Raw genomic sequence first — 25,931 nt, 5'->3', positions numbered from 1 at the left:
GTATTGATTAAACTTCAGTAAACAAAGAGTGCCCCCTCATCTCGTTGGTAAATAAAGTGCATGCGCATCTTCTTGGCATGGTGTACTGAGATGTTCAGACAAAAGTCCCAACTGTTGAGACTGAAGTGTTTGCTCATACATTACTGTGTCTTGGGTTATTTAGACAGCTGCACGAATCTTTACCAAGAGGGTTTGAAAGTAATGGCTCTGAGATGCTGCAGTGCTTGGTAATAGCATCTTTCAGAAAAGATTCCTGTCAGGGAGCACGGAAGAATATATCCAGAGGCACATAAAAATAGCAGGAAAGTGATGCTTTCAATTCCTCTTTAATCTCTACTCTTCTAAGTTAACATAGCATGAGATGGTTTGTACGTTTAACCATGCACTCAGTCTGTAACTATCACTTATGCAGAAAAGGGTGAGGACATACGTATTTGTTATACAAGGGGTGGGATAGATGAAAGTAGGAAGGTTATAGTCATCAAGTGTGGTAGCACCAGCTACCACAGGTGTTTAATTGAATTACAGAGCTCTGAAGCAGACATGCACACCACACCTGCATTTGGGTGGACAATAAGCTCACAAAATCACAGTCATTTTAATCCTACCATCAGTCTCAAGGGTCCTAAGCAAAGCCAGATTTTATGAGGAAAAGCCATTTCTTTTTAATGACCTTTGCAAGATAAAGACCTTAATGCTTTGTGGAAAATTTAGAAAAAATATTTTTCACTAGGGTCAAATGAGGTTTAGATGCAGATCTGTATCAGGGTGTACGCGAGTTTGTTAACTTTGATACTGAGTCCAGAGAGTCATGGCAAGAGATTTAAGCTTTGCTCTATGCAAGTGGTTCCAATTAGTCCAGAAAAACATATACAGGCTGAACATGCACCTTTTTATACAGAAATAGCTATGCACACAAGCACAGATTAGTCCAAACAGAGACTGGATGAATATCACGATTCTACACACAAGAAAGCACACAATAATTGTTCTTACACACGCATCCACAAAAAGTAACCAGACAAATGCTTAAAGGAGAGACAAATTTAGGTGTGTTATTTCTTTTTTTTGTTGTTGAGCAGTGGAGACGTGTTCTCTGGAGTGACGAATCACGCTTCTCCATCTGGCAATCTGATGGATGAGTTTGCCGGTTGCCAGGAGAACGGTACTTGTCTGACTGCATTGTGTCAAATGTAAAGTTTGGTGAAAGGGGTGGGGCAATTATGGTGTGGGGTTGTTTTTCAGGAGTTGGGCTTGGCCCCTTAGTTCTAATGAAGGGAACTCTTAATGCTTCAGCATACCAAGACATTTTGGACAATTTCATGCTCCCAACTTTGTGGGAACAGTTTGGGGATGGCCCCTTCCTGTTTCAACATGACTGCACACCAGTGCACAAAGCTAGGTCCATAAAGACATGTGGGTGAGGTTGGTGTGGAAGAACTTGACTGGGCTGCACAGAGTCCTGACTTCAACAGACAGAACACCTTTGGGATGAGTTAGAGCAGAGACTGCGAGCCAGGCCTTCTTGTCCACTTTCATATTAAACCCTATGGCTTAAGAATGGGAGGTCACTCAAGTTCATATGCATGCGAAGGCAAATGAGCGAATACTATTGGCAGTATAAAGCATTTCAGATTACATAGATACAATATTATTGTAGTAGCCTGCATAAAGAAGATTACTGAAACCAGTGATGTTTTATTTTTTCCCCTTTGTACCAATCCTCCATATATCTGTAGCTCATTATCATTTAATGTTATGTTTTATGCATTACATAAAGGATAGAAAAATATGTTTTAAAACAAGAAGGTGATCAGCTGGTGACAGTGAATGAAACTCAAAATGTCAAGTGAGTTTTATTTGTTTGAAGTGATATTAATTTGAATGCCATTCCACCTTAAGTGCAAATAAATATGCTCATTCAAATACCTTTGAACTCCTTTATGAGGCATGAATATAAAAGAAATAGTCATTCTTCAGTTTTTTTATTGGCTTTTTGTTGGAAATTTCCCATCGCTAAAATTGATGGTGCTTTTGTAATGTAGCAATAACTTCAGTTGTTTTTGATTGATAGAAATTGATAGTCAAGCACTTAAACTCTTGTATTAAGTGTAAACTGCTTCATTTTTCTTTTAGATTTTTGGTGTTCATTGAGCAGATATGCTAACGGATGATTCAAAGGTGCAACTTACACATACACATCATACTGAACTCTAGCAAAAAGTTCAGTCTGATGTGCACGCAATAAAAGGAAGAAAAATAGGAAAAAAGAAAGAGTAGAAGGTCAGGTGTTTTCATTCCTGTATGAGACAACTTTTTGCCACTAGCATCTGTCACACTTTCACCCTTTAGACCCTCTGGACATAATGTGTGTGTGTACTTGTTTTTTCACTTGTTGTGTGTCTCTCTCACTACACTCCTTCCCTGAGGCTAAATAGCATGTTTCTTAGTTTTTCTATAAATATTCATAGTAAGGACTTGTTCAACATGCCCATGATTTCTTCCCGTCTCATCCTTCCCTGTCTTAAAGGTTTTCTTAGCATATCTCACTGCCAGCTGTTCTTGTTCATTTCAAACCTTAAATCATCAGTCTGAATGCCTGCTTTTGTTTTTCTCTGTCTCCTTCCAGGATCCCTCATTCTCACTTCTCCTCCATGATAAACTTCAGGTGCCCAACAGTTCTCGCCGGGCGTGGAATGAGCGTGACAGTCGCTGTGATGTGTGCGCCACTCACCTCACTCAACTCAAACAGGAAGCTGTGCGTGTGGTTCTGACTCTTGACCAGTGGGATTTGTCTCCCACCTCTTCTCCTCCAGCCCTGAGTGGACGATATGGATCTCAAGCACCTCCGGGTACAATGGGAGCATCAGGAGCACCAGGAGGTCCTCTGTCACGTGAATGGCCTCCTTTTCTTCCTTCCTCTTCCTCCCCCTCAGCTGCTGCTGCTGCTGCTGCTGCTGTTTCACAACCTCCTCACACATCCTCACAATCCCCTTCTCCAATCCCCAGCCAGACTCCAACACCAAGCCCAAGCCATGGATCATGCAGCTCACAACCTCAAGGTGCAGGGCACAGACTGGGGTCCAAGCCCAGCTCTCTGGGCCTTGGAAGTGGAGTGGACAGAAGAAATGGGTCCCCTAGTTCAGGAAAACCAGCTGGTGGCCAGCAGCAGCCAGTGACTGGAGTAAACAGCCCTGTAAATAATGGGGGTAGCAGCAGTAATAATGGGAGTGGAGCAGTACTGAGTACAGCAGCTCTGCAGGCACATCAGCACCTGAACAGAACGAATGGAGGAGTCACACTCTATCCGTATCAGGTAAACCTATAGATATAATGCATGTGTCTGTGTGTGGGTCTTGGATTATATGAACCTATTCTTCCCATAAGTACATTGCCGATATCACCATGGAAACAGTAGAAATATATGATTATATGACCATGTGATAACAGGCAACATGAATAGTGTCTTGATATGAGTCTGACAGATTAGTCAGGAATTCAGAAGTACATTTACATTGTTCAGTTTGTAGGCATTTCTACCAACTGCAGTTTGGCCTTGTTAAGAATCGGAACGTAAATGATCTGCGTGTTACTTCTCTGCTTTCATTTTAATTATTTCTCTATTGTTTTCCTTTCTATACATATATTCTCCTTATGCAAAGTCAGAATGAGCTAACAAAAGCTTTCTGGCACACACAACAATCTAAACAGAAAGTTTTCTTCTCTATTCTGTAATACAATATATATAAGTATCAAATTGTGTATGCAAAATAAAATAAAATGTTGAGGCTGGCATGTTTCTACCATAAAGTTTCAGGATTTTTTTTTTTTCTCATGCAGACAAAAATTACTTTTCTGCAGAAATGTTGACTGTGAGGCGTCAAAATGGACTTAAATTTATTTTTTCAACTGTGAAGCATGCCTCCTGAGTGGGGTACATGAGAGCTGAAGAGAGAGGAAGAGATGGGAACCAAAGACACTGTGTGATGTTAAAAGAAATTCAGTTACTTTAAAATCCTTACCACTCAGTTTCTGTAATATTTATTGGTCATAACTTAGCCAGACCTGAGCACAGAGACCCCCATTTACTTGGTTTCAAGATGCATCCTAGCTGATCTGATCACAGCTGGACTGCCGGGTCACATTGCTGTTACACCCATATTTATCCACAGTGTCTACTTGTGGTCAGATTTCCTTACGTTCTACATTACTTCAGATGGAAGTCCGAAGGACCCAGCTCACAGTTATTTTGTCTGTCTCTCACAAAGCACAAGACATAAAAGGAGCACTATACCCTGCCTTGATATAATGTATTCTCTGCCATTGTTAGGGACACTTGTGGACTGATTAGTGTTTACTCCACAAAAGATTTTTGTTATAATGCACCTTGGACCACCTCAGCAGGTGGTTAGAGTAATCTGACCCCAGTGCAGCTCATGGTGGGTTTACAGTGATCACTCAAGAGGCATTTTAAAACCAACTGCAAACAGGATCACAGACATAATACATGTAAATTAAAATCAGTGAGACTGACTGACTTTCTCCAATTTCTTTTGCAAATAAACTTTAAATGTCTTAGAAACTCAATTTGTATTCCATCGCTAACCAGCCAACTCAATGGCAATATCACACATTATATCTCTTAAAGCACTGTGGTTCCCAAACAAAGAGAATTCACCAAAATACAAATCAGAACAATAATTAGAGTCCATATTTGCGAAGACAAATGGTAGCATAATGCTTTATACATTTATTTCTCCTGAAGTGTTAAAATACTAGTTTCTGATTAGCTTGCATCTTCTAAAACTGCAAGGACAGCTCTCACGCAGCAGACAACAGTCAACTTAAGAATTTGACATTGTATCAAGAGGGAAGTAAAATATGTTGACATCAAGCATTAAGTAGTACCAAGCAAGACTCAAGGCTCAAATGGAAAACAGAGATAAAAGAAACTGTTTTAGGGGGATACAGGAAGAGAGGGAGCGCCACTACACAAAAAAGGAGGATGGTAGGAGGGAGAAATTGCCTTAGGTGAGAAGTGGTCTAGAGGTGTATGGAGAGAGGCAGTAGCGCTGAGACTCCAGGGGAGATCCAGAGGTGTGTGTGTGTGTGTGTGTGTGTGTGTGTGTGTGTGTGTGTGTGTGTGTGTGTGTGTGTGTGTGTGTTAACATGAATGTGTTATACAGATGTAATAATTCATACAGTGATAATTAGGACTCCAGGGACTTTATGTCATACACCCCCAGTTCCCTTTCACTCTTTCATTCTCATTCATTTTCTTTCACACTTACTCCCCCCTTACTTCTCCTCTATTATCTCTCTTCACATTCTCACACTTTGTCTGCTTCATATTCATCCACTCTTCTATCTTGCTGTTACCCCATCTGTTTTTCCATTTTTTGTTCAACCCACGACTCAAATCAGATACAGAGAGATGGAATCATAGATGGAAATTACTTTGTACAGTCTCTTGAATTGTTTTGTTATCACGTTCTACTGGTCAGAATAAATTCGGCTTGCAGGCTTTTATGCATTCTGGTTTGTCTTTGTGGAAATAACAGTCGAAGTGTTCAAAACTGAAAGAGAATTTCTCTTCTCAGAAAATAAAGAATTGTTTAGTTTTTTAGGTAACGTGACTCCTTCTGTTTGTTAGCACGATTGTTTGGAAAGTTATGGATTGATTTGCATGAGAATTCCACCACATATGGGGCTTGGCTCAACTAGAAGTGATTAATGTTTTGAGTTGTTCTGGATAAGGATCCAGGAGTCTTTGGAAGAATTCTCACCACTGAGAGATAAAAAAATTGATATTTCACAGCATGTCTGCACAAATACATATAAAACGAGACAATGCCATCTTTAACTAATCAACAAAATGCTTGTGCATGGTGTGGAGGGGATTTTCCATTCATGTATATCTCATTCTCTTGAAAGCTGCTCGAACAAAGGAATTTCTAGAAATTGTTCACAAATGTTCACTTGGACTCAAGCATGAACTGGTCAAAGATAAAGATCACTGTAATCTTATGAAAGACATTTTGACCCTGACACAAGATTTCAGATGCACATTTTATTGTATATCCAAAGGGTCAGAGGTCAACTTGATAGTGATTTCATAAAGTTCAGGATTTTTTTTATTATTATTATTTAACATATTTGACACTGGGTCAGATACTGAGTTTGTTACACTAATCTTGGCTGTCCACTTATTAAATCCTTTAAAAGTGTTTACAACAAACATTCCCTTCAGGCTTCTTTCTGTCTTTTTTGTCATTTGCATTTAGATACATTTTTAAGCATATCTGTGTGTGAGCGTGCCGGGTTGTGTGTGCAAAAGGTTTTGAGTGTAAGAGTGTGTCAGCCAGCATACATACTTGCACATCATTTTGTGCAAACGGTGTGTTTTGAAGTTCTGCGAAGATGTGTAGGAACGTCTTTACATGATCTCATTCTGTATTCTGTATTCTTGAGTTAGCGTGTGTGTTGGGAATTGTAAAATCCCAGTGAGCCTGTGTGTTTCTGTTGAGGCTTTGGCAGTAATGGTGCTTCAGCAGGAAAGGAGAAACGCGATAATAAATCACCCTCATTTAGAATAACGCCTGCTAGAGAACGTGAAGGGGGAGGTGTAGAGTGGAGAGATAATCAAAAAATGAAAATTGGAAATCAAGATGAAGAAATGAAGAGAGACTAGCTTTAAAGAGGAGAATGATGAAGAGAAGGTATAAAACAGGAGACGAGAGATAATAAGTGGTTGCGTGTGACATTTTAACATCGGTATGTTGTGACAATGTTAATTCTGGGACATCAGGGAGGGAGATTGCTGGGAGGTTGCTGAGATGTACAGCAAACTCTACAGTGCATTTCCTCTTTGCCTGAGAATTTGATCTGCTTTCCCGCTTGCAGCACAGAACAGCGTGATAGCTTGATGTTTTAGCATCAGTGGAGCTTTCATAGGGTCTTACAATAGGAGATGATTGAATGCAGGCCAAATGAGAATTCTCCTCCAACATGCTCGCGCTCTTCAGCAAAGTGAGAGAGACAACAAACACGTGGATTGACAGCAGGGAATGTAAAGCATTTTTGTGCTGAAATGCTGCAGCAGAAATCAGTGGGATTTATGGGAATCATGTGTCTCATTCTTCAGAAGCACACAGCAACATATTAAAATGAATGACTGGTTTAATTAATTTTAATAATTCAAATCGCCAGTAAAGTCTCCAGTCAGAGGTGGCACAGCAAGAGATGAACTGAAATAGGAAGGATGCTGTGGCAGTTAGACAGAGAAAAGAAGCCACCTGTCTGCCCACGTGGCTGACATTAAATTCCTGCTTGGTCAGCACTCTAAGAGGTGACTGCCCCCAGATTTTATATTTATTAGGATTTTTTTTTTCAGTCACACAGGAAGTCCAGAACAAAAGGAAGCACTGACTCAGTCAAAAGAAGCAAGATTTCTCAACTACACAGCAACAGACATTTTCAAATGACATTAGATAATACTATATTCTTGAGTAGCACATTTTTTATTTAGCCAGTTTCAACCTTGTAGACTGTAGGCTTATTCTATGCATGTAGACTGACTACAGCTTTTTAGCTGTACTGACTACGTCATAAGTCACCGTATACTATGAATGAAGTTCAGCACAGCCAGGTTTTCTTTGCGTTAATTGTGACAACAAAACCTAAAACCCAAGTTGGAGATAATTGATATCACAACATTGGTTATGAACTCTCTCTGTTAACAAGGCTTTCTGCTTCAGGCTCTGTGCGCACTCACATAAAAATGGCTGTTTTGTAGATCAAAATGATGAAATGCTTCCTATTAGTGTTGATTACTCCAATCAGAGACGTTATCAGATAATGTCTCATTCATACACTTTTTCTTTGCCTAAGTGCTTTCAATCTAACGTTCACACTCCAGTGGATGCATTGGAGGCAACTTGGGGTTCAGTATCGTGCCCAAAGAAACTTTGGCATACAGAGTGGAGCAGCTAGGGATCAAACCACCAACCTTCCAATTAGTAGACGACCTGTTCTACCTCCTGAGCCACGGCCACCCCATAAAAGAACTTGAAAGAACATAAAATATATAACACTGTTAATGCTGCAGAAATTTGTTAATCTTGGGATTTATTGCACAGAGTGGTAAAATAAACATTTTAATTTAATAATTTTATTGCTGAGTGCTCTCTCAGAGCTGCTTTGTTTATTTCTAACATGCAGGTGCACATAAGAGGTCTGAAACTTCAAACTGAATCAATTTAGGGTGCTGGTTTGGCTCATATGCCTTTACTACGTGTTTTCCCCACACACTTGCTGTCTGTCCTCACTTTCCTTGCATGTTCGGCACTACTCTATAAAACAAAGGTGAAATGCCCCAAAAATAAAGTTTAAAACCAGATCCATTTAAGCATTAATTGTTATTGTCCTATAGCCTCATAAAGAAGATGTGGAGATCATTTTAGTTTGTCAGCAGATTAAAGTGAAATCACTGATTGAAATAGGGCTGCAACGATTCATCACTCAAATAATTTCATTATAAAAAATCCTCGACACAAATTTGTTGCTTTGATGCTTCATTTAAAATCTGCAGCGCTCAGGTGTCACCGCGTAAGCGGAGCGTTTCATCCACATTACCAGCATTTCTCTGTCGCTGCGATGGATTTCCTTCATTTAGAAAAAATGACTCTTTAACACCGATTGGATCATCGATGCCACGTTTTTTCCATGCCTCCACTGCTCTCTACACTCGTGTGTGTGTGTGTGTGTGTGTGTGTGTGTGTGCGTGTGTGCGTGCGTGCGTGCGTGTGTGTGTGTGTGTGTGTGTGTGTGTGTGTGTGTTTGCAGTTTGCTAGCGGGCGCCGCTATTAGCACTAGCGATCATTCTGTAAAGATTAAGCTCATGCAGCCCCCAGTTTTTCAACAAAAACTCTGATAACACAACAGCAGCAGTTTTATGTGCAGTCTGTCTGCCATTATCGAGACAATGAGCTCAGGTGGAGCGAAAGGAAATGTTTTTCTAGTATCAAAGCAGTGTTAATTTTGACAGCAAATTTTGATTTAGTTTTAGTCATAGTCTTTTGACGAAAATGTAATTTAGTTGTAGTCATAATTTAGTCATCTGAATAGTTTTAGTCTAGTTTTAGTTGACTAATTAGCATAAGAATATAGTCGACTAAATCTACAGTCGATTCAGTCGACTAAAATATAAAGGGTATAAAATGTAAATGCTTTTTCTTCAGTTCCCTTGAATGAGTCATTATACACACTTACATGAAATTAAACTTATTCATTAAATTTATTAAAAGCTATGGAATATTATTAATGCTTGAAAGACCAATACACACTAACATATTGAACAAACAACATTTTTAGCAGCAGGACACACTCTTAAAGGTACAGGGCAGTGTGCCTTCAGGACTAAGATTAGGAAAGGCTAATCCACCGCAGTGTGGTGATTTTCTCTAAACACAAACGCTAAACTGGGAAAAACACTTTACACTGTATGACATTAAAATGCTCACCTTTGCATGGAGATCTGGGTGACTGGCTTGCAGATGTCGTTCAAGATTTGTTAGCTGTGTTTTACCCGAGATAGTCGCCCCACATGGTTTACACATCGATTTGTGTCCATACTTCGGCTCTTCTCTTTCTCCCTGCTGACATTGTTTGCATAACTTAGTTCTATCAGAAGTAACGACAATTCACAGGCTAGTTTGGCCTTCCAGGGTTTAACTCAAATTTGTGCAACTGTGCGTTTGATTGGATGTTTTCCTAACTGGTCCCTCCCTGTCACAAAATTACATAAGTTCTGATTGGATGTCGTCCCCGCCAAGCATTTTCGTCTTGTTTTCATTCGCTGACTAAAGTGTCAATTAATTTCGTTATAGTTTTTATCCTTTTAGGTAGTTTTTAATTTAGTTATCGTCTCGTTTTCGTCATGAAAAAAAGGGTCGTTGACAAAAACTATGAGGAAAATAGTTCGTCAACAAAATTAACACTGGTCCAAAGCAGCAGTGCTTTTTCCTGTAACAACTATTAAAACCTTTACTGGGAAACACCTGGAGGTCCTTCATCAACCACCTGATCAGCAAGTGTCAACATGAACAAAAGAATTTTGTAGCTGTTCCATCACCTCTGCAGTTAGCTTATTTTGTTCGTCTGCAAATTTGATGAAAGTCAAAATATGCAGACGAACTGTTAATAAGACAAAAGTGTTTCTTATTTGATTACTCGAATAATCGATGGAATAATCGCTAGAATACTCGATTACTTTGTTTTTTATTAGCTGCTCGGGATGCTGGTGAGTGTAAATGTCCATGCCTCAAAATTAATTGCAGAGTTCAGTGACACATGGTCCTTTAATTAGTTCACACGTAGATCAAAGCTGTCAATAAAAATCGTGTCTATACCAAAGGCTTACTTTATTTTTGGGGGCTTGTTATGGCAGTGTTATGGTTGAAGGAATCTGTGCATCTCACTCCTTCTCTCTCTGGCATGAAAATACTAATCCAACATTACCTCTTTGCCCTCACTCTGTCCTTCAAGCAGCTAATTGAAAAGAGGTTTATACAGTGTGTGTGTGTGTGTGTGTGTGTGTGTGTGTGTGTGTGTGTGTGTGTGTGTGTGTGTGTTTAATTCCAACAATGGTTAGATTAGCCGTTCTAATTTACCATGAATCTGTTGAGCCAGTTTTTGTGCAGATTGTTTTTGTTTATCTAAGAGAAACAGGATGTGAAATAAGAAAACACTTGCAAGCATATTGTTTGTATATATATTTTTAAAATGCTGCCAGACTATAATAATAATTAATATTTTAATGAATTAGGAAGCAGTGGTGGCCTATACATCAGGGAAGCTTGTGACCTAAAGGTTTGACTTATGGGATAAGTGTCATGGTCCTGGGTTTGTTACCCAGCATTTAGAGTTTTTGGACTTTGAGATTTTGGTTATTTAATTATGCTGAGTTTCTTGGTTTGCCTGGTGTTTCATTGGCATTTGCGATGTTTCCCAGTTGGCATCTCTTGAAACTGTTTATTGTACTGCTCAGCTGTCCCAGTCAGAGACTGTGTTTTGGGTTGCAGGCTCAAACTGAGTTTGAACTTTGTGTTTCCCAGCCTGCTCAGTCTGAGTCAGAATCTTATGTTTTCTAGCCTGTAAAAACAGAGACAATACTTTGTAACAATGCTTCTTGGCAATAACTCTTAATTTGTTGGAAAGCCTGTTTATTTCCTCTTAAATGGTGCCCTATTTGCAAAGAAAATGCATTTGTGGGTTGAGCAGCAGAGTTGAGTACGTGGGTTGTGCCCATGAAAAACATGCCAAAACCTCTTACTTTTGAGCTGGAGCCTGCTGAGCAGACCTGACCTGAGCAATCTTAGTATCCAGAGCAACCTGAGTATCCAGAGTAACCTGTGCAGCCTGTGACTGAGTTGCTGCGGCTCGAGTTGTCAGAGGAGATGGCTGCATGTTCTGCCAAACAGCCCCAGCATTCCGTGGAGCCTGTGCATCCCACTAGGCAGCCCCAGCATTCTAACAATCCTGTGGGTCCAACAATCCTGAGCATCCCCAGCCTCTAGTGCCCTCAGAAGAGACTGCATGCTCCACGCACTCCCAACATATCCTGAGTATCCTTAGCAGGGGTTGCAGCAGCCCTAGTCATCTGAGGGGTTGGCTGTTAGCCCTGCACAACCCGAGGTCAACCCTCAGTGGTGATGGATGTGAGATCTCCTGCACAGCTCCAGCTAGTGCAACCTGAGCTGCCAGAGCGAGCTGAGCAACCTCCACATCCTGAGCAACCTGTGCATCCTGAGCAACCTGCGCATCCTGAGCAACCTGCGCATCAAGGAGCCTGAGCTGCTGCACCGTCCCGAGTGTCCCAAGCCTGAGCTGCTGCAGCATCCTGAGTATCCCAAACCAGAGCTGCTGCAGCATCCCGAGTGTCCCAAGAATCCCAAGTGACCTGGGTGAGGACTGCTGGAGTCCCCATCACCACTATCTTCAATGGGGCCAACTGGTGTGCCTGTGCCTGAGAGTTCTGAGCCCAAGCCAGTGGGTCCCGCTCTGACTGAAAGTCCTGAACCTGTCCTGAGTCCAAGGGTCCGACTCCTATTTGTATCAGAGGTGTCCCATCACCTCTGCCAATCTTTCTCTTTCACCGCCAGCCTCTGGAGGGGTCTCATCTCCTGTGTAGTTGGACCCCAGAGGGTCTCTGCTTCTGACCACCTAAGTTCCCTTGCCTTCGCTGACACTGGCCCTCAGAGAGTTTCATTCGCTGATGTCAGCCTTTAGCCATTCCACCAGAGGTGTCCTGTCGCCTCCCCAGACATTGGCCTCCAGCCATGTCATCCACGGGTCTCTGTCACCATCGTCGATCCCCAACCAAGCCTTCAATGGGTCTCCTCTGCTGACCACCTGGTCAGCTGTAGCTCTTCTTTCAGGTGGTCTGGCAGACCAAGAGGAATGCATCTTGGTGGGTGACCTACATGTGCTGCATTGGGGTCAATATGAATAGTACACTTACCAGGAATACATCTGCAAATTCATCCATAACAGACATCTCAGATGAGCCATATAGACAGTATAAGCTTAATGAGTCCAAAGTTTAGACATGCCTGTAGTCCTAACACTGGTGGAGCATGTGTGTCAACAGTGTGGACTGTCAGTGTTAGGTGAATGTCTCTATACTGGTATTTAATGCTGCACTTGCCTCTGACAGGTAGCTGCTCACCTCCATAACTGTAGAAAGGGCGGGTTGAAGGCTGTGGCATGTTCTGCATCCCCAATCTTTTGAAAATATCAGGGGGAATGACATTTGCTGAGGCTCCAGTGTCAAGCTTGAAGTTGACTATGGCTTTGTTTGGCTCAACTAACACATCTGAAAAGGCCTGATCAGTCTCTCTGATGTTACTTTTGTCAGTGAATCCGTAAACAAGTCTCCGCTATCTGCATTGTTGTGAGGGTCATTTTGTGCTGTTGTTGGTCCGTCAGCCAGTCGCAGAGAAGAGCGAAGTTATAACATACAAGCAGCTGAACTGAAAACGATTGCAATGAAAAGTGTCCACTGTCTACTTTTCATACAGTATTTTCTGATCTTTAAAGGTTTTTTTCACAGTTCTCCTGTTCCCGTTGAACTCCACTGCATACTGACACATATGTGGGACCACAAATCACGCTTTATAGTGCAATAATAGTGAAAGAGCTTAAGTCAAATGTAAGCAAAATGTAGCCTAGGTAGTGTTTTTTCTTGGGAATTTTAAGTAAAATTATAATATAACCACTTAACACTTTAGTTTAACAATAACCTAACTTTGTAACACTTAATGAGCCCTAACAATATTGTCATATAATAAAAGTGAAACTGAAAGGTATTTTCTACCTGGGCTGTTGTATCTTGGGTCGAGCTTTTTAACCAGTGGCTCAAAATCCTGCTTTTCCACCATGCAACAGGATCAGTAATTTCTATCCACTGTTGGCTCTTCTTGTCACATGGAGTATAACTAGTGAGTGCTTCAGTGATGCTTGGTCGCACATCACCTGCTGCTGCCATCCTCCTCGCATGCCTTCATAACTTTCAGAACTTGGTTGTACTTGACAAGTAAAACAAGTTTGTTGTTTCTACCTTTAGCAGGAACAGTTTTTTTTTTTTTTTTTTTTTTTTCATATTTTGCAAAGTATTGTTCTTTGTTGGAGGTCTGACCTCTTGTACCATACTATTTTTGCTATACTATTGAAGTAGCTCCCTTTTTAGGTACTAAACCATCATTGGCAGCTGACACGCTGTTCTTGCTGTCAGACATGTTTTGGCTTGAGTTGTTTTTGTGCGGGCACTAGCGAACATAAATGCATGGCATCACATACAAATTTATGCTGGTATTATCATGGACAGTCTGATATGGCACAACCCTACTGGGTGGAAAGAGAAGAGACAGCTTGATAGAGTAAGTGCAGCTAACAGTCTAAATGTTATGTATTTTTATGCAAAGTGAACATATAAAATAAATCTACATTTCTCCCATTTTCCATTCAGTTCTGTTTTAATTGATTTTCATTTTTATGTATTTTATGTATAATGAAGCCCTGACAGTGTTTCTGTGTTTCTGATTTGATTGTGTAACATATTATTCATGCTTACATGGCAAAACAGATCTCCTTTTCTGCCTCTCTTCTCCCTCTGTCTGTCTGTCTGTCTGTCTGTCTCTCTCTCTCTAGCATTCATGCACTCACTGACCACCTTATCAGGAACACCTAGTGTAATAGTCGAAATTCCAGTTCAACAGCTCTGCCATAAAATATGCCTTGATGAAGTACTGTATTTGGACTGCATTAAAATGTGTTTCCAATATTGTCTTGTCCTCATATACATTAAGGACACTTGAACCTTTGACCCCCTTGCCTTACTGTGGGTATTAAGAGTTCAGGTTTACAAATATATCTATAATTTACTTCCTCCCAACATCCATTTCCATGTCATTTCTGTGTCTTGTGTATTTTCATGGCTGTTTTCTGTTTCCTCTGTGCTTACTTCCTTTTCCTTCATAGTATCACACATAAACTCCTGCCTCTGTAACTCTATCACCTCCATGTGAAATAAATAAACATCCTGCTCCATTTGCTCACTTCTTTCTTTCTTTATTTTTTTGCATTTCCTCCCCTACTTTAATTTTGAACAGGCGGCCCCTTTTTCCTCTTCCTCCAAACCACTGCAGTAAGTGTTCAGATGGTTTTACAGATTGTGTTTATTCCCCTGATAAAATCAGACAGGACCACACGCGAGCATGGACACAAACACAATTTCTATTTTCCTTATACAAAGCTGAAATTTCAGGCGCAGATTGTATGTTGGCCTCCTGTAATATGAGAAAGAATAGAATAAGAGAGACTGATGAGTAAAGTAAGTGCTGGGGAAATGGCGTTTGTGATGTAATGAAGATGAATGGGTCAGATTTTATTGGTTTCCATGCACAAGGGAGGGAGAGATGTGGACAAGAGAAGTTGTGTAGAGGAAAAGGGAGAGAGTGACAGAAGTATAGTGTGTTTTTTTTTTAAATCTTTTTGTGGAAATGTAATATCATATTTGTTAAAAGCCCATATTCAGTGATACACTCTAAGGACCATCTTAATTTGAAAAAACATGGTCAGATTCGGTGTTTTTCATTCACTTGCTGCATTATTTTCACCTTTGGCTGTCGCATTATCCTCAGTCATCTCAATTTGTCCTGCTATTATCTATATCCTTTTATCTGCTGCTGTGACCTAATATCCCCACAGGAATCATTAAAGTTTCATTCAATGTAGGATAACCTAATTTATTGTAAAGTGTAGAGACAGCAACTCAGCCTTTGTGTCCTGTGGGAAAATCTGAATGGAACATAATTTACTTTAATGAGTACTTTATCTAAAATGCTATCTAAATGCTTTAGCCAGGTGACCATCAATTTTCTGTGTGCACAACTCCCATGAAGAATTAATATGACAGCTCTCAAACAGGGATGAGGCATCCATCAGTACACCGCCGCTACAGAGAGGCACAGCAAACCCTTTGAAATCTTGTATTGCTATGAAGATGAATATAGTTACTGCATTGTTTTTTTTTTTAGCCCTGATAGTGGTTTAGAGTTAAGGATGGCAGTGACAGTAACTCAGTGTGATTGAAATATCTCAAATAATTATCAAATAACTCCAAAGGTACTAACACCACAAATGTTCAACCGCACGTTCAGTGACTGAAATTAGAAGATGTGAAGCTTAGCAGACAGCCATCAGCTTCAGCTGTCTGCATTCACACATCTGTCAGTCAAAGCTCAGACTCTGTTACACTCCTGTCTAGTCATGAGGAAACACAACAGAAAGGTATAAAGGGAGGTCCTGCCCCGGCCACCGATTCACTTGAAATTCCACATGAATTTCAAGTGTGATATTTATTCAGCCATACACATGTAAAAAGAAAGGTGACAATAAATGAAAGAAATGTACAGTATCTGGGATTGCACCAAGGGCAAAGTAACTAATGGAACAGATTCATCTTCCAAGAAACAGTAGATGAGAAAATAGTATAAAAGAAAAAGGCACTTCACGCTTTCTGCTTCAGTGCTGCATACAATAAAACTGAATTTGTCTATTTGCACAGACACACACACACACACACAAGCAAACAAAATCCCATTACAAACCAATAACAGCACTTGGCAAACTCTTAGATGTACCATAAGAGAACACACAGTGAGCTACAAAAAGGGTGTGGAGGCTGAGGACATAATTGTAATGCTGTTGTTAACAGTTGCTGAGACCAGAGTGTGACCAGGCAAAGAGGAGAGGTGCAGATGGACACCACAAACAGCATCAGTAGTAGAGACGGCACACTCTACAGAGTGTAACTACAGAGACAATAACCTTTTTTAATACCATGCTGTAAATATATTTATTTCTGTTGTAAAGTTGGGCATTTTAACACAGTGTACAGGGATTAAGTCATTTATAGCCAGTCTTAGTTGGCGATTTCAGGAACTTCACTTTCAATGCAGCTTTATTTTTCAGCTCTGGAGATTGCTGCATTTTGGAAATTACATGTTAATGAAAAGGGTACATTACAAGGAACATCAATGCAAACAGCTTAGCTAAATTGCATTTGATAATGGTCAGGGTCATATTGTGATTGGTGCAAACGGTAGCCAGACGTATTGCAGCATGAGCATATTCTAAAGAAAAAAATCTGCTTCATAAATTAAATGGTCTAACTCTGCCTCTGCCTGTTAATGCCAGCAAGCCTGACAAAAACTACAGGTGACATGAAAAGAAAAGAAAAAAAAAAAAAAACAGCAATACCTCCCCTGACCTAGGACACACCACATTTAATAATGTGAGACTAGATAAAATGGAGGTCACTATGGAGATAATTAGGAGATATTTTAATAACAAATATGAGACCAATGAATTGGATGTCAGAATCCACATAACAGAACAGGAAACAGGGTTGTCCAAGTGTAAAAGGGGCACTTGCAACACCAGCATGTGGTTGACATTTTTTGATATGATGAAACTCTTTATGGATGGCCATTAGTGTTACCTACAGGCTGATATTTGACCTCTTACTTCCTTTGCTAAAGCCATCATTTGTGTCCCGTCCATTAATTATAGACCAAATAACAGTAAAAGTGACAGCTCTGTCAGCTTCAGCTCTACTTGTGTTTAGCCACACTAATATTAACATTAACTTGCTTGATTTAGGCATTTAGTTCATGACAGTGCCAAGTACACTGCATAGGTACAATCTCCCTGAGCTGGTAGCATGGCTGTAGGCTCTAAATCTTGTGTTGGATATAAACCTGAGTCTGTATGTCTGTCCAGCCCTCGTGGTCTATACTGAAGCACCAGCACTGATAGCCACATATTATTAAAGCACCTAACATACATATTAACATTCTGTGGGACCACTTTTTTACATTTTTTGTGCTTGTATTTTTCCTTGTTTTATTCATCAGAATTTATGATTAGCCAGTACAAATTATTCCATATGTTCACGACTCCTTTAATAATGCAGGGGTACCAGGCCAAGTCAGAGCATTTGAAGAGGCTGTAAATGCACCAGGGAATATGGTATATAAACTATAGAGGCATCTCATTTACAATAGGTAATTTATCAAGGCAGCAGGTGGTGAGGTTGGACCCCAGGAGCCCTCAGCAGTAAATATAAGCACACTGACGCTGATTTACCCACATACACACAGGTACACACACACACATGGAGAAACATGCATCATGAGAACACATACAGACATATTCACAATAGACTTGCATTAACACCACAAAAAGCTGTAATTTCTTTATTGGAGTGTGTGGTTATGATTTAGGTGCTTTGCTGTCTTGCTGCAGGCAGCACAAAGAACTCTAATCAATAATCCATATCTATGTCATGAATGTTTAGCCTTAACACATGCAAATACACATGCGCGCACAAACCCATAAACACATACAGTATAGAGTACATGCAACTGGGCCAAACTCACATACAAATTAGTTAAATGTACCATACAAATTGAAACATAATTAATGAAGCATTATAACTTTATCTCATTCATTTTGTTAATATTTACAGACTCTGACAGGAGAGAGGAATATCTGCCACATTAAACCACTGCCTATATATTACAGTTACTCCCTATTAGTATTTGTTCTGTTATAACAAATTTCAAAAATGCCATAATCAGAAAAACCTTTGTAATTTCATTATTACTTGATACGAACAATTAAAAGGCAATTTCACATCCATACACTCACAATAAAGTGCAAACACTTCATACTGGTATGACATAAAAAGTACTCTACTTGAATGTTGATTGTACACTCACCAGTCAGTGATTCAATTCAATTCAATTCAATTTTATTTATATAGCGCCAAATCACAACAAACTGTCGCCTCAAGGCGCTTTGTATTGTGGGTAAAGACCCTACAATAATACAGGAAAAAAAAAAAAAAATATCCTTTTTCCTTCAGAACTGACTTAATTATTCATGGCATAGATTCAACAAGGTGCTGGAAACATTCCTCAGAGATTTTGGACCATATTGACATGTTAGCATCACACAGCTGTTGCAGATTTGTCAGCTGCATATCCATGATGGGATTCTCTTGTTCCACCACATCCCAAAGGTGCTCAATTGGACTGAGATGTGGTGACTGCGGAGGTCATTTGAGTACAGTGAACTCACTGTCATGTTCAAGACACCAGTTTGAGGTGATTTGAGGTCTGTGACACGGTGCATTACCCTGCTAGAAGCAGCCATCAGAAGATGGGTATACTGTGGTCATAAAGGGCTGGACATGGTCAGCAACAATACTCAGGTAGGCTGTGGCATTTAAATAATACTTAGTTGGTACTACGAGGCCCAGAGTGTGTCAAGAAAATATCTCCCACACCATTATACCACCAGCAGCCTGAACTGCCAACATGAGGCAGGATGGAGACATGCTTTCATGCTATTTATGCCAGTTTCTGGCCCTACTATCCAAATGTCGTGGCAGAAATTGAGACTCATAAGATCAAGCAACAGTTTTTTAATTATCCAATTTTGTTGAGACTGTTTGAATTGTAGCCTCAGTTTCCTGTTCTTAGCTGACAGAAGTGGAAGCTGGTGTGGTCTTCTGTTGTTGTTGTCCATGGTTCAGCATGTTGTACATTCAGAGATGCCCTTCAGCATACCTTTGTTGTAACAAGTGGTTACTTGGTATTTTCACCCAGAGAACGGCTGCTCAATGGGTATTTTCATGTTTGTTTGCTTTTTTGGACCATTGTCTGTAAACCCTAAAGATGGCTGTGTAAGAAAATCCTAGTAGATTAGTAGTTTATGAAATACCAGCAATCGTGCAGGCTGAACTTCAACAGGTTTTCTTGAACATGTCTACATGTCTAAATGCTCTGAGTTGCTCACATGCAATTGTCTGATTAGATGGTTCCATTAACAGGTTAGTTAAACAGGTGTACTTAATAAAGTGGTATACCTGTGTAAATTGACTTTGTTTTGGGTGGTTAGCAGAAGTAAAAAAAAAAAAAAAAAAAAAATTTGCATTGCAATTGAACACATGATTTACACTTACACATTATTTGCTGATGAATGTCAAATAAATGCATCATTCTAAGTATCATTAAAAGACATAGCATACATTTTCATTGCTATGCAGATGATACCCAGCTTCATCTAGCCATGAAGCCAGATGACACAGACCAATTAGTTAATCAACAGGAATGTCTTAAAGACATTTGTGCAATATCTCTGAAATTAGAAACATTCTGTCTCAGAGTGATGCTGGAAAACTAGTTCATGCATTTATTATGTCGTTCTCCTTATTAATCCTTCTCCTTTCATACAAGTCTTGGTTAATCAGGCCCCATATTACACTAAAGAATTCATAGTACCATATCACCCCAATAGAACACTTTCTTAGACTGCAGGCTTACTTGTGGTTCCTTGGGTATTTAAAAGTAGAATGGGAGGCAGAGCCTTCAGCTTTCAGGCCCCTCTTCTGTGGAACCAGCTCCCAGTTTGGATTCGGTAGACAGACACCCTCTCTGTTTTTTAGCCTTAAAACTTTCCTTTTTGATAAAGCTTATAGTTACACTGCAATAAGCCTAGACTGCTGGGAGCTTCACATGATTTCTTCTTCACTTACCTCTTTTCACTCTCTATGTGTTTATATACCACTCTGCATTTAATCATTAGTTATTATTAATCTCTGGCTCTCTTCCACAGTGTGTCTATTGTCCTATCCCTCATCCTCAGCTGGTCATTTGGCTGAGACTGTTTCTGCTGCTAAAAGGGAGTTTTTCCTTCCCACTGTGGCCAAGTGCTTACTGATAGGGGATTGTCTGATTGCTGGAATTTTTGAATCACAATTGAATTGACTATTTGTGCAACATTCATACTGTGTAAAGAATATTGGGCTTTGATAGGTCCTCTTAATTTTCTCACATAAATATTTACAGTTTATGTTGCATCTAAACATAGTACAAGTAAAACAATACATTTCCATTACTTTACCCAGCTTCCTACTGTACCAGTGTGTTTACATGATCCTTTACTTGTAGTTTCTTTATCAAACTTGTTCTCTCAACACATTTTTCTTTAAATGAATTTTGGAGGAAGACAGGGACGTCTTGAGATTGTGCTCTTTTCACAAAAGATTGAAGGACTGATTGACTAGTGTGAATATCTTCCAACAGTAGTTGGCTAAATTGCCGTTGCCACTCCAAGAAAATTGGTTGCTAAAGTAACTACTTAATCCCAATAATATATTTATATTTTATTTCATATATTGTATATTGCACACAGTGCAATATACAATATATGAAATAAAATATATATTGCACACAGTGGGTGTGTTACTTATGGCACCCTTGTGTGCTTTGCATTTGATAAAACAGTTACTCGATCAAGAAAGCAAATTTCTTTAGCGTGTTATTAGTACAAAGATCTTCCCCTCTTTATCCTCACTGTCTTTCTTCTGTCTAATAAAGTGCAGAGTGCATGACTGTTGATATCATAATAAATCACAGATGTGAATATAAGAGGAGAAGTAATGGTCGATCTGACATAAGTATACGTGAGGTTAAAAGAAAGAAACCAAGGGGAGAGTGTCTTTGTTTCTTTGTTTATATCTGTTTAGGATGCAGACAACATTCTGCTGCTGGTTCACTTTGATCACTAAAGAGGTTTTCTGTTGACACACACACACACACACACACACACACACACACACACACACACACACACACACACACACACACACACACGCACACAAGCACATACATACATAAGGGCATGCAAAAAAGTTATCCTTCAACAGGAAACAAAATGGGTGGGGAAAAGCAGACAGTGTTCTCATATCTGACCATCTGGAAAAGACAAGGGCAGAGATAAATTGCAGTGGTGTGTGTCTGTATGCAATTTGTTTGTTATGAAGTACATGCACAAACTCTGCACGATCAAAGTAATCAGGAGACAAAGTCTTATCACATCAGACTGGGTGGGAGAAAGGAGCAGCAAAAATTATTCTAACTTTGTTTCTGATTTTTCCTCCACTGTTATGTTCTAGTCCTCTGTCACTGTGTCTTTGATGGGTTTTTACACACACAAGAATATTGTGAAAGCCATTGCTTGGACTCGCTGTTAACACTAATGTTGTTAATTGCATGCACAAAGGCACACACAAACACAAGAGTAAACAGTTTGAATCTCTCTGAAATCTTGTCCCGTCTTCACTACACTCATAATTCTGTGTGAGTGTGTGTGACAGCAACACATAAATACCAGCCTCGCAGCAATGCTTCCCAAAAATGAGAAAATGTATAATTTCTACCACATAATTTATCATGTAATGAAATGTGAAGTTCCCATCCACAGTGCCTAAGCCTGCAGGCCCTGTGGATATTGTTAATTAATTAGTATTTTTATTTATTATTTAACTTGTTGGTTTTGTCAATTATGGTAAACCGTCGTTCTCTCTCATCAGATCTCCCAGATGATCTCAGAGACCTCCAGAGAGGGAATTACTGAAGCTGCCCTGAACCGCTACAACACACACTCACCCTCGCACACAAATTCGTCATCACATACAAACTCTCCCTCTCACACTCCAGCTGCAACCACCACAGCACCGACCGCCACCTCCGCCGCTGCCTCTTTCTTTGCCAGGTAAGATTCACTTTACACAGTGAGTGAAAGCCTCTTTCTCCACGTACCTTTGCAACAAGCAGGCATTGTAATTAAACGTGATCAGGTGCAGGAGGGAATTTCCCTCCAGAGCTGTGAATATGCCCATCTGCTGCATTTGTTCTTCATTTTCATACTATTGTCTTTTGTGTTTAAATTTGACTAAAGCTTGAGTGAACATGACAAATCACACACACAGAAAGCCATGGAATCTTGCGATAATACTCCCAACATTGTGCTGAATTTATTTAATCCCACAACCATCCCTTTTTTTTGTAGGCATTTTGTAGAGTAGTAGAATTACTGTTGCATAGAAAATTAAATCTCACTAACTCGTTTATGCAAGCCTTATCATTTAGTTTAGTTCATTCTGAGTCTAAAAGTCCAGAAATCCCTTCATTCAGATCATCCCCTCATTATGATATTTCTCAATTGGTTCAATGAAGCAGAAGGAATTAAATAATGGACTGACAAACAGTCTCATTGTAAGATGAAGGTACTGGAAAAATTGAATACTATTAAACAGTATAATGCACAAAAGTGTACTCACTTATCTCTTGGTTGACTTGTGTGTCTATCAACGATCCAGTCATCAGTCTTCGATGAACTGTGTAATCAAATGTAGAGAAATGCAGAGCAGCACAACATAAATAAGACACGGGTAATATGGGTAAATTATTGATGAAAAAACATGGCAAGCTCAAAACGAATAAGTAAATTATTCATGGGTGACACCAGACTATGAGTGTGTCACAGTGTCTGAAGCATTGCTGAGATGTCGTATCTAATGAGCTGCTTTAAATCACATTTTAAATGATACTGATGCTTTTCCTTCTCACTCACGTGCATCTTCTCTCCTCTAAATCTGCAGATAATGAAATGTGTGTGTGCCTGTGTTTGATATACAAGCACATGCAGACATAATGCTGTCTGTCTTTTAAAGCACTAGCAACCGGTCATAAATTGCACAGGAAGACACCCAAACACATGCATGCACTCTCTTCTTTGACCCCCTGAACTGTCAGACATCAAGGCTATTTTATACAAACCCACACATCTGGTTGACATTCCAAACATAAACCCAGCTGTCTTTGGTCAATTTATGAATGTGAACCTTATAAGTGAAAGAACCCAGGTTGTTTAATGGTTCACTTGTAAGTGCGGATGTGTCTGTGTGTGTGTGTATTCAGCTTTCAGTCTTTATCTCCTGTTTTAGGCTGTCTAAGTGCCAGTGGGTCAGTTTTGTTTGTGTATTTTGTGTCTGTGAAGGAATTCAGTTTAATTGGCAGAGAAATACCAATGTACTCACCAGGTGTCACCTTTGATTTTTGACTCTGTGTGTGTTTGGCTTCAGTGGATGCAGCCGTGCAGTGATGGTAAATCCTTTGCCTGTCTTGGTCTTTACTCTCAGATGTGAACTGCATACAGACACTCTTATCACACACAGACACACACACACACACACACACATACACACAGGTATACACGCACACAATTTCCTTCTTGCTCACTGCACATGGCAAAATCCCTGTGTCCACTATATTTCCTCTCACCTGATCCCCTTTCTTCCTTCAGTCTCCTCTTTCTGTCCCCTCTCTCCTCTCTCTCTCCTTTAATTGCTCTCTTCTTTCTCCATCCCCTTTCTTACTTTCCTATTGTTCTTTCACACCTCTCTTGTCCTCTTTTTATTCACAATTTCTCAGTTTCCACACTGACCTTTTCTTTACCTTTGCTAATGTGCATGTGAGTAATATCTTTCATTAGTAGCAATCTGTCTGTGAATATGTCACGCTCACACAGTACCACTACATCTTCCCTGTGCTGCAGTGTCCCCGGAGGGTTGCTGGGCCAGAGGATAGAGACATGCAGTGGTGTGTGCATGCTCTTACTCACTGGGGGAAGGGAGTTTCTATCAGTGAAGGAATTTTTTACTGCATGCTCTGAGGATTGAATCTTTGGGGATTTGGCTGGCTGTGTGTGAGTGTGTGTGTGTGTGTGTGTTGCTGGAGGTGGCTGAGTAAATGAATAGGTCCCAAGTGAATTGGTGAATTGGAAAGGCATTGTTATTTTGGATGGAGGATAGCAGTGAGATTGGGAGCCGTTGTCTCTTTCTCTGTCTAGTTTACATCTTGCTATCTGTGTTCTGTATTCTTTAAAAAGAAGCACTCCATCGTATGATAACTGGGGACCAATTAGCCACCCATCACAATGGTAAATTGATGATTTAAATAGGTGTATAGTGGTAAACAAATTACCACATCAATTGTTTATTCACTTCGGGACCACACTTATTGTTCCAGTTTTGCTCATGTGTTTTAAATTTTTAGTTTTATACGGAGGAAGGATTTATATGGCTTTTCAAGTGTCTCCCAAGTGCTCTTCACCAGCCCACATTCTTTTGCCTTTCATTTAATCCATTAGAGGCCTGACAGCTTGCAAACAGTGATTTTTCCACTTCATATTATTAAAATGTGTTTAACACACTGGACCAAGGTGTAGTGTTGCTACTCTTTACACAGCTTTCAGGCTTTACCATAAAAAGCTATACTGTTCAGTTAAGAGTTTGGAAAGCAACAACAGCACAAACACAGCAAAGAGGCCCATTTTCTTAACTTGAATTAGCAAAAGTAAGGCCTAAAGCAGGTCGATACAAGCTACAGATGCTCAGGTTGGTACAGCTGTCAGTCAAAGCAGATGCATCCCTAACTTTAAGCTCTAAAAAATTTAAACGGTGAATTATAAAAAATATAAACCAAGACCAGTGGAAGGAGTGAAATGAAGGAGGAAATCAGTGTGAGGTTTTGTAGACACATAAATGCTAACTATGTGATCTTAACTTGTCCACAAGTCTGACAATCATGGTAGGGCCAACAGAATAAGAACCCAGTCACATACTGTAGGCTTAGAGAGTCATCCTGGCAGCCACTGGTCACCTGGGAAAAATGTGTGTACCCCAATCAGTTGGCAAAAATTTCCTTATGATTGCTTTGGTTGCTAGCAGATTGCTGCGGTCACCCATAGTTTGCATGAACACGCAAACATGCCAGCTGCACTCTGAGTGGTAGTGAAACTGTAACATGTGCATCACAAACTGGAAATGAAAGATGTTTACCTTCAAAGTAAAAGTTGCGCCTTTTGAAACATATTTGCTGCAGATACAGCTTAAACATGTTCATTTCACAGCTAAAGGTAGGCATTTTAATAAGGGAGGCTTTAGATTGACTTTGGATGGTCAGTTGGTTAGGATACACATGAAACAGAAGAGCTGTGGACATCATAAGTTCATGCATCACATTTATATTCTATATTAGATTACACAAATAAACTGATTTGACTTGCCTTGATCTAAATGCAGTGTCAGTTAATATTTAATAATTTAATAATATTAATGGTTCAGTGGGAGTAACCAAAATTGAAAAGATTAGAAATTAGTATATCAGAGGAACAGGAGGGATAGTGGATATATTGGACAAAGGATGTTGAATATGTAGCTGCTAAGCAAGAGGAAAAGAGGAAGACCACACAGAAGATTCATGGATGTAGTGAAGGAGGTCATGCAGAGGGTTGGTGTGACAGAAGAGGATGCTACGGATAGGGTCAGATGGAGGCAGATGACTTGATGTGGGGACCCATAAAGGGACCAGCCGAAAGAAGAAGGGAATAATAAGAAGAAGAAAATGAAAAAGAATGCTAATATAGTGCAGCTTATATGGCAGTATCTTAATAGA

General features: G+C 39.9%; 1 protein-coding gene across 1 annotated transcript in view; it reads left to right on the top strand.

Moving 5' to 3' along the window:
- Positions 1 to 25,931, top strand: part of kif26ba (kinesin family member 26Ba) — a 107,383-nt gene that overhangs the window by 30,701 nt on the left and 50,751 nt on the right. The window contains exons 3-4 of the mRNA XM_030724713.1: positions 2,630 to 3,316; positions 22,004 to 22,185. Coding sequence (XP_030580573.1) covers positions 2,630 to 3,316; positions 22,004 to 22,185 — 869 coding nt within the window. The remainder of the gene's footprint in view (positions 1 to 2,629; positions 3,317 to 22,003; positions 22,186 to 25,931) is intronic.

The sequence above is a fragment of the Archocentrus centrarchus genome, chromosome 3, assembly GCF_007364275.1.
Source record: "Archocentrus centrarchus isolate MPI-CPG fArcCen1 chromosome 3, fArcCen1, whole genome shotgun sequence".
In the NCBI taxonomy this organism is placed as follows: Eukaryota; Metazoa; Chordata; class Actinopteri; order Cichliformes; family Cichlidae; genus Archocentrus; species Archocentrus centrarchus.
The sequence above is the reverse complement of the archived record's forward strand: the minus strand, read 5'-3'. Positions and strand labels throughout refer to the sequence as shown.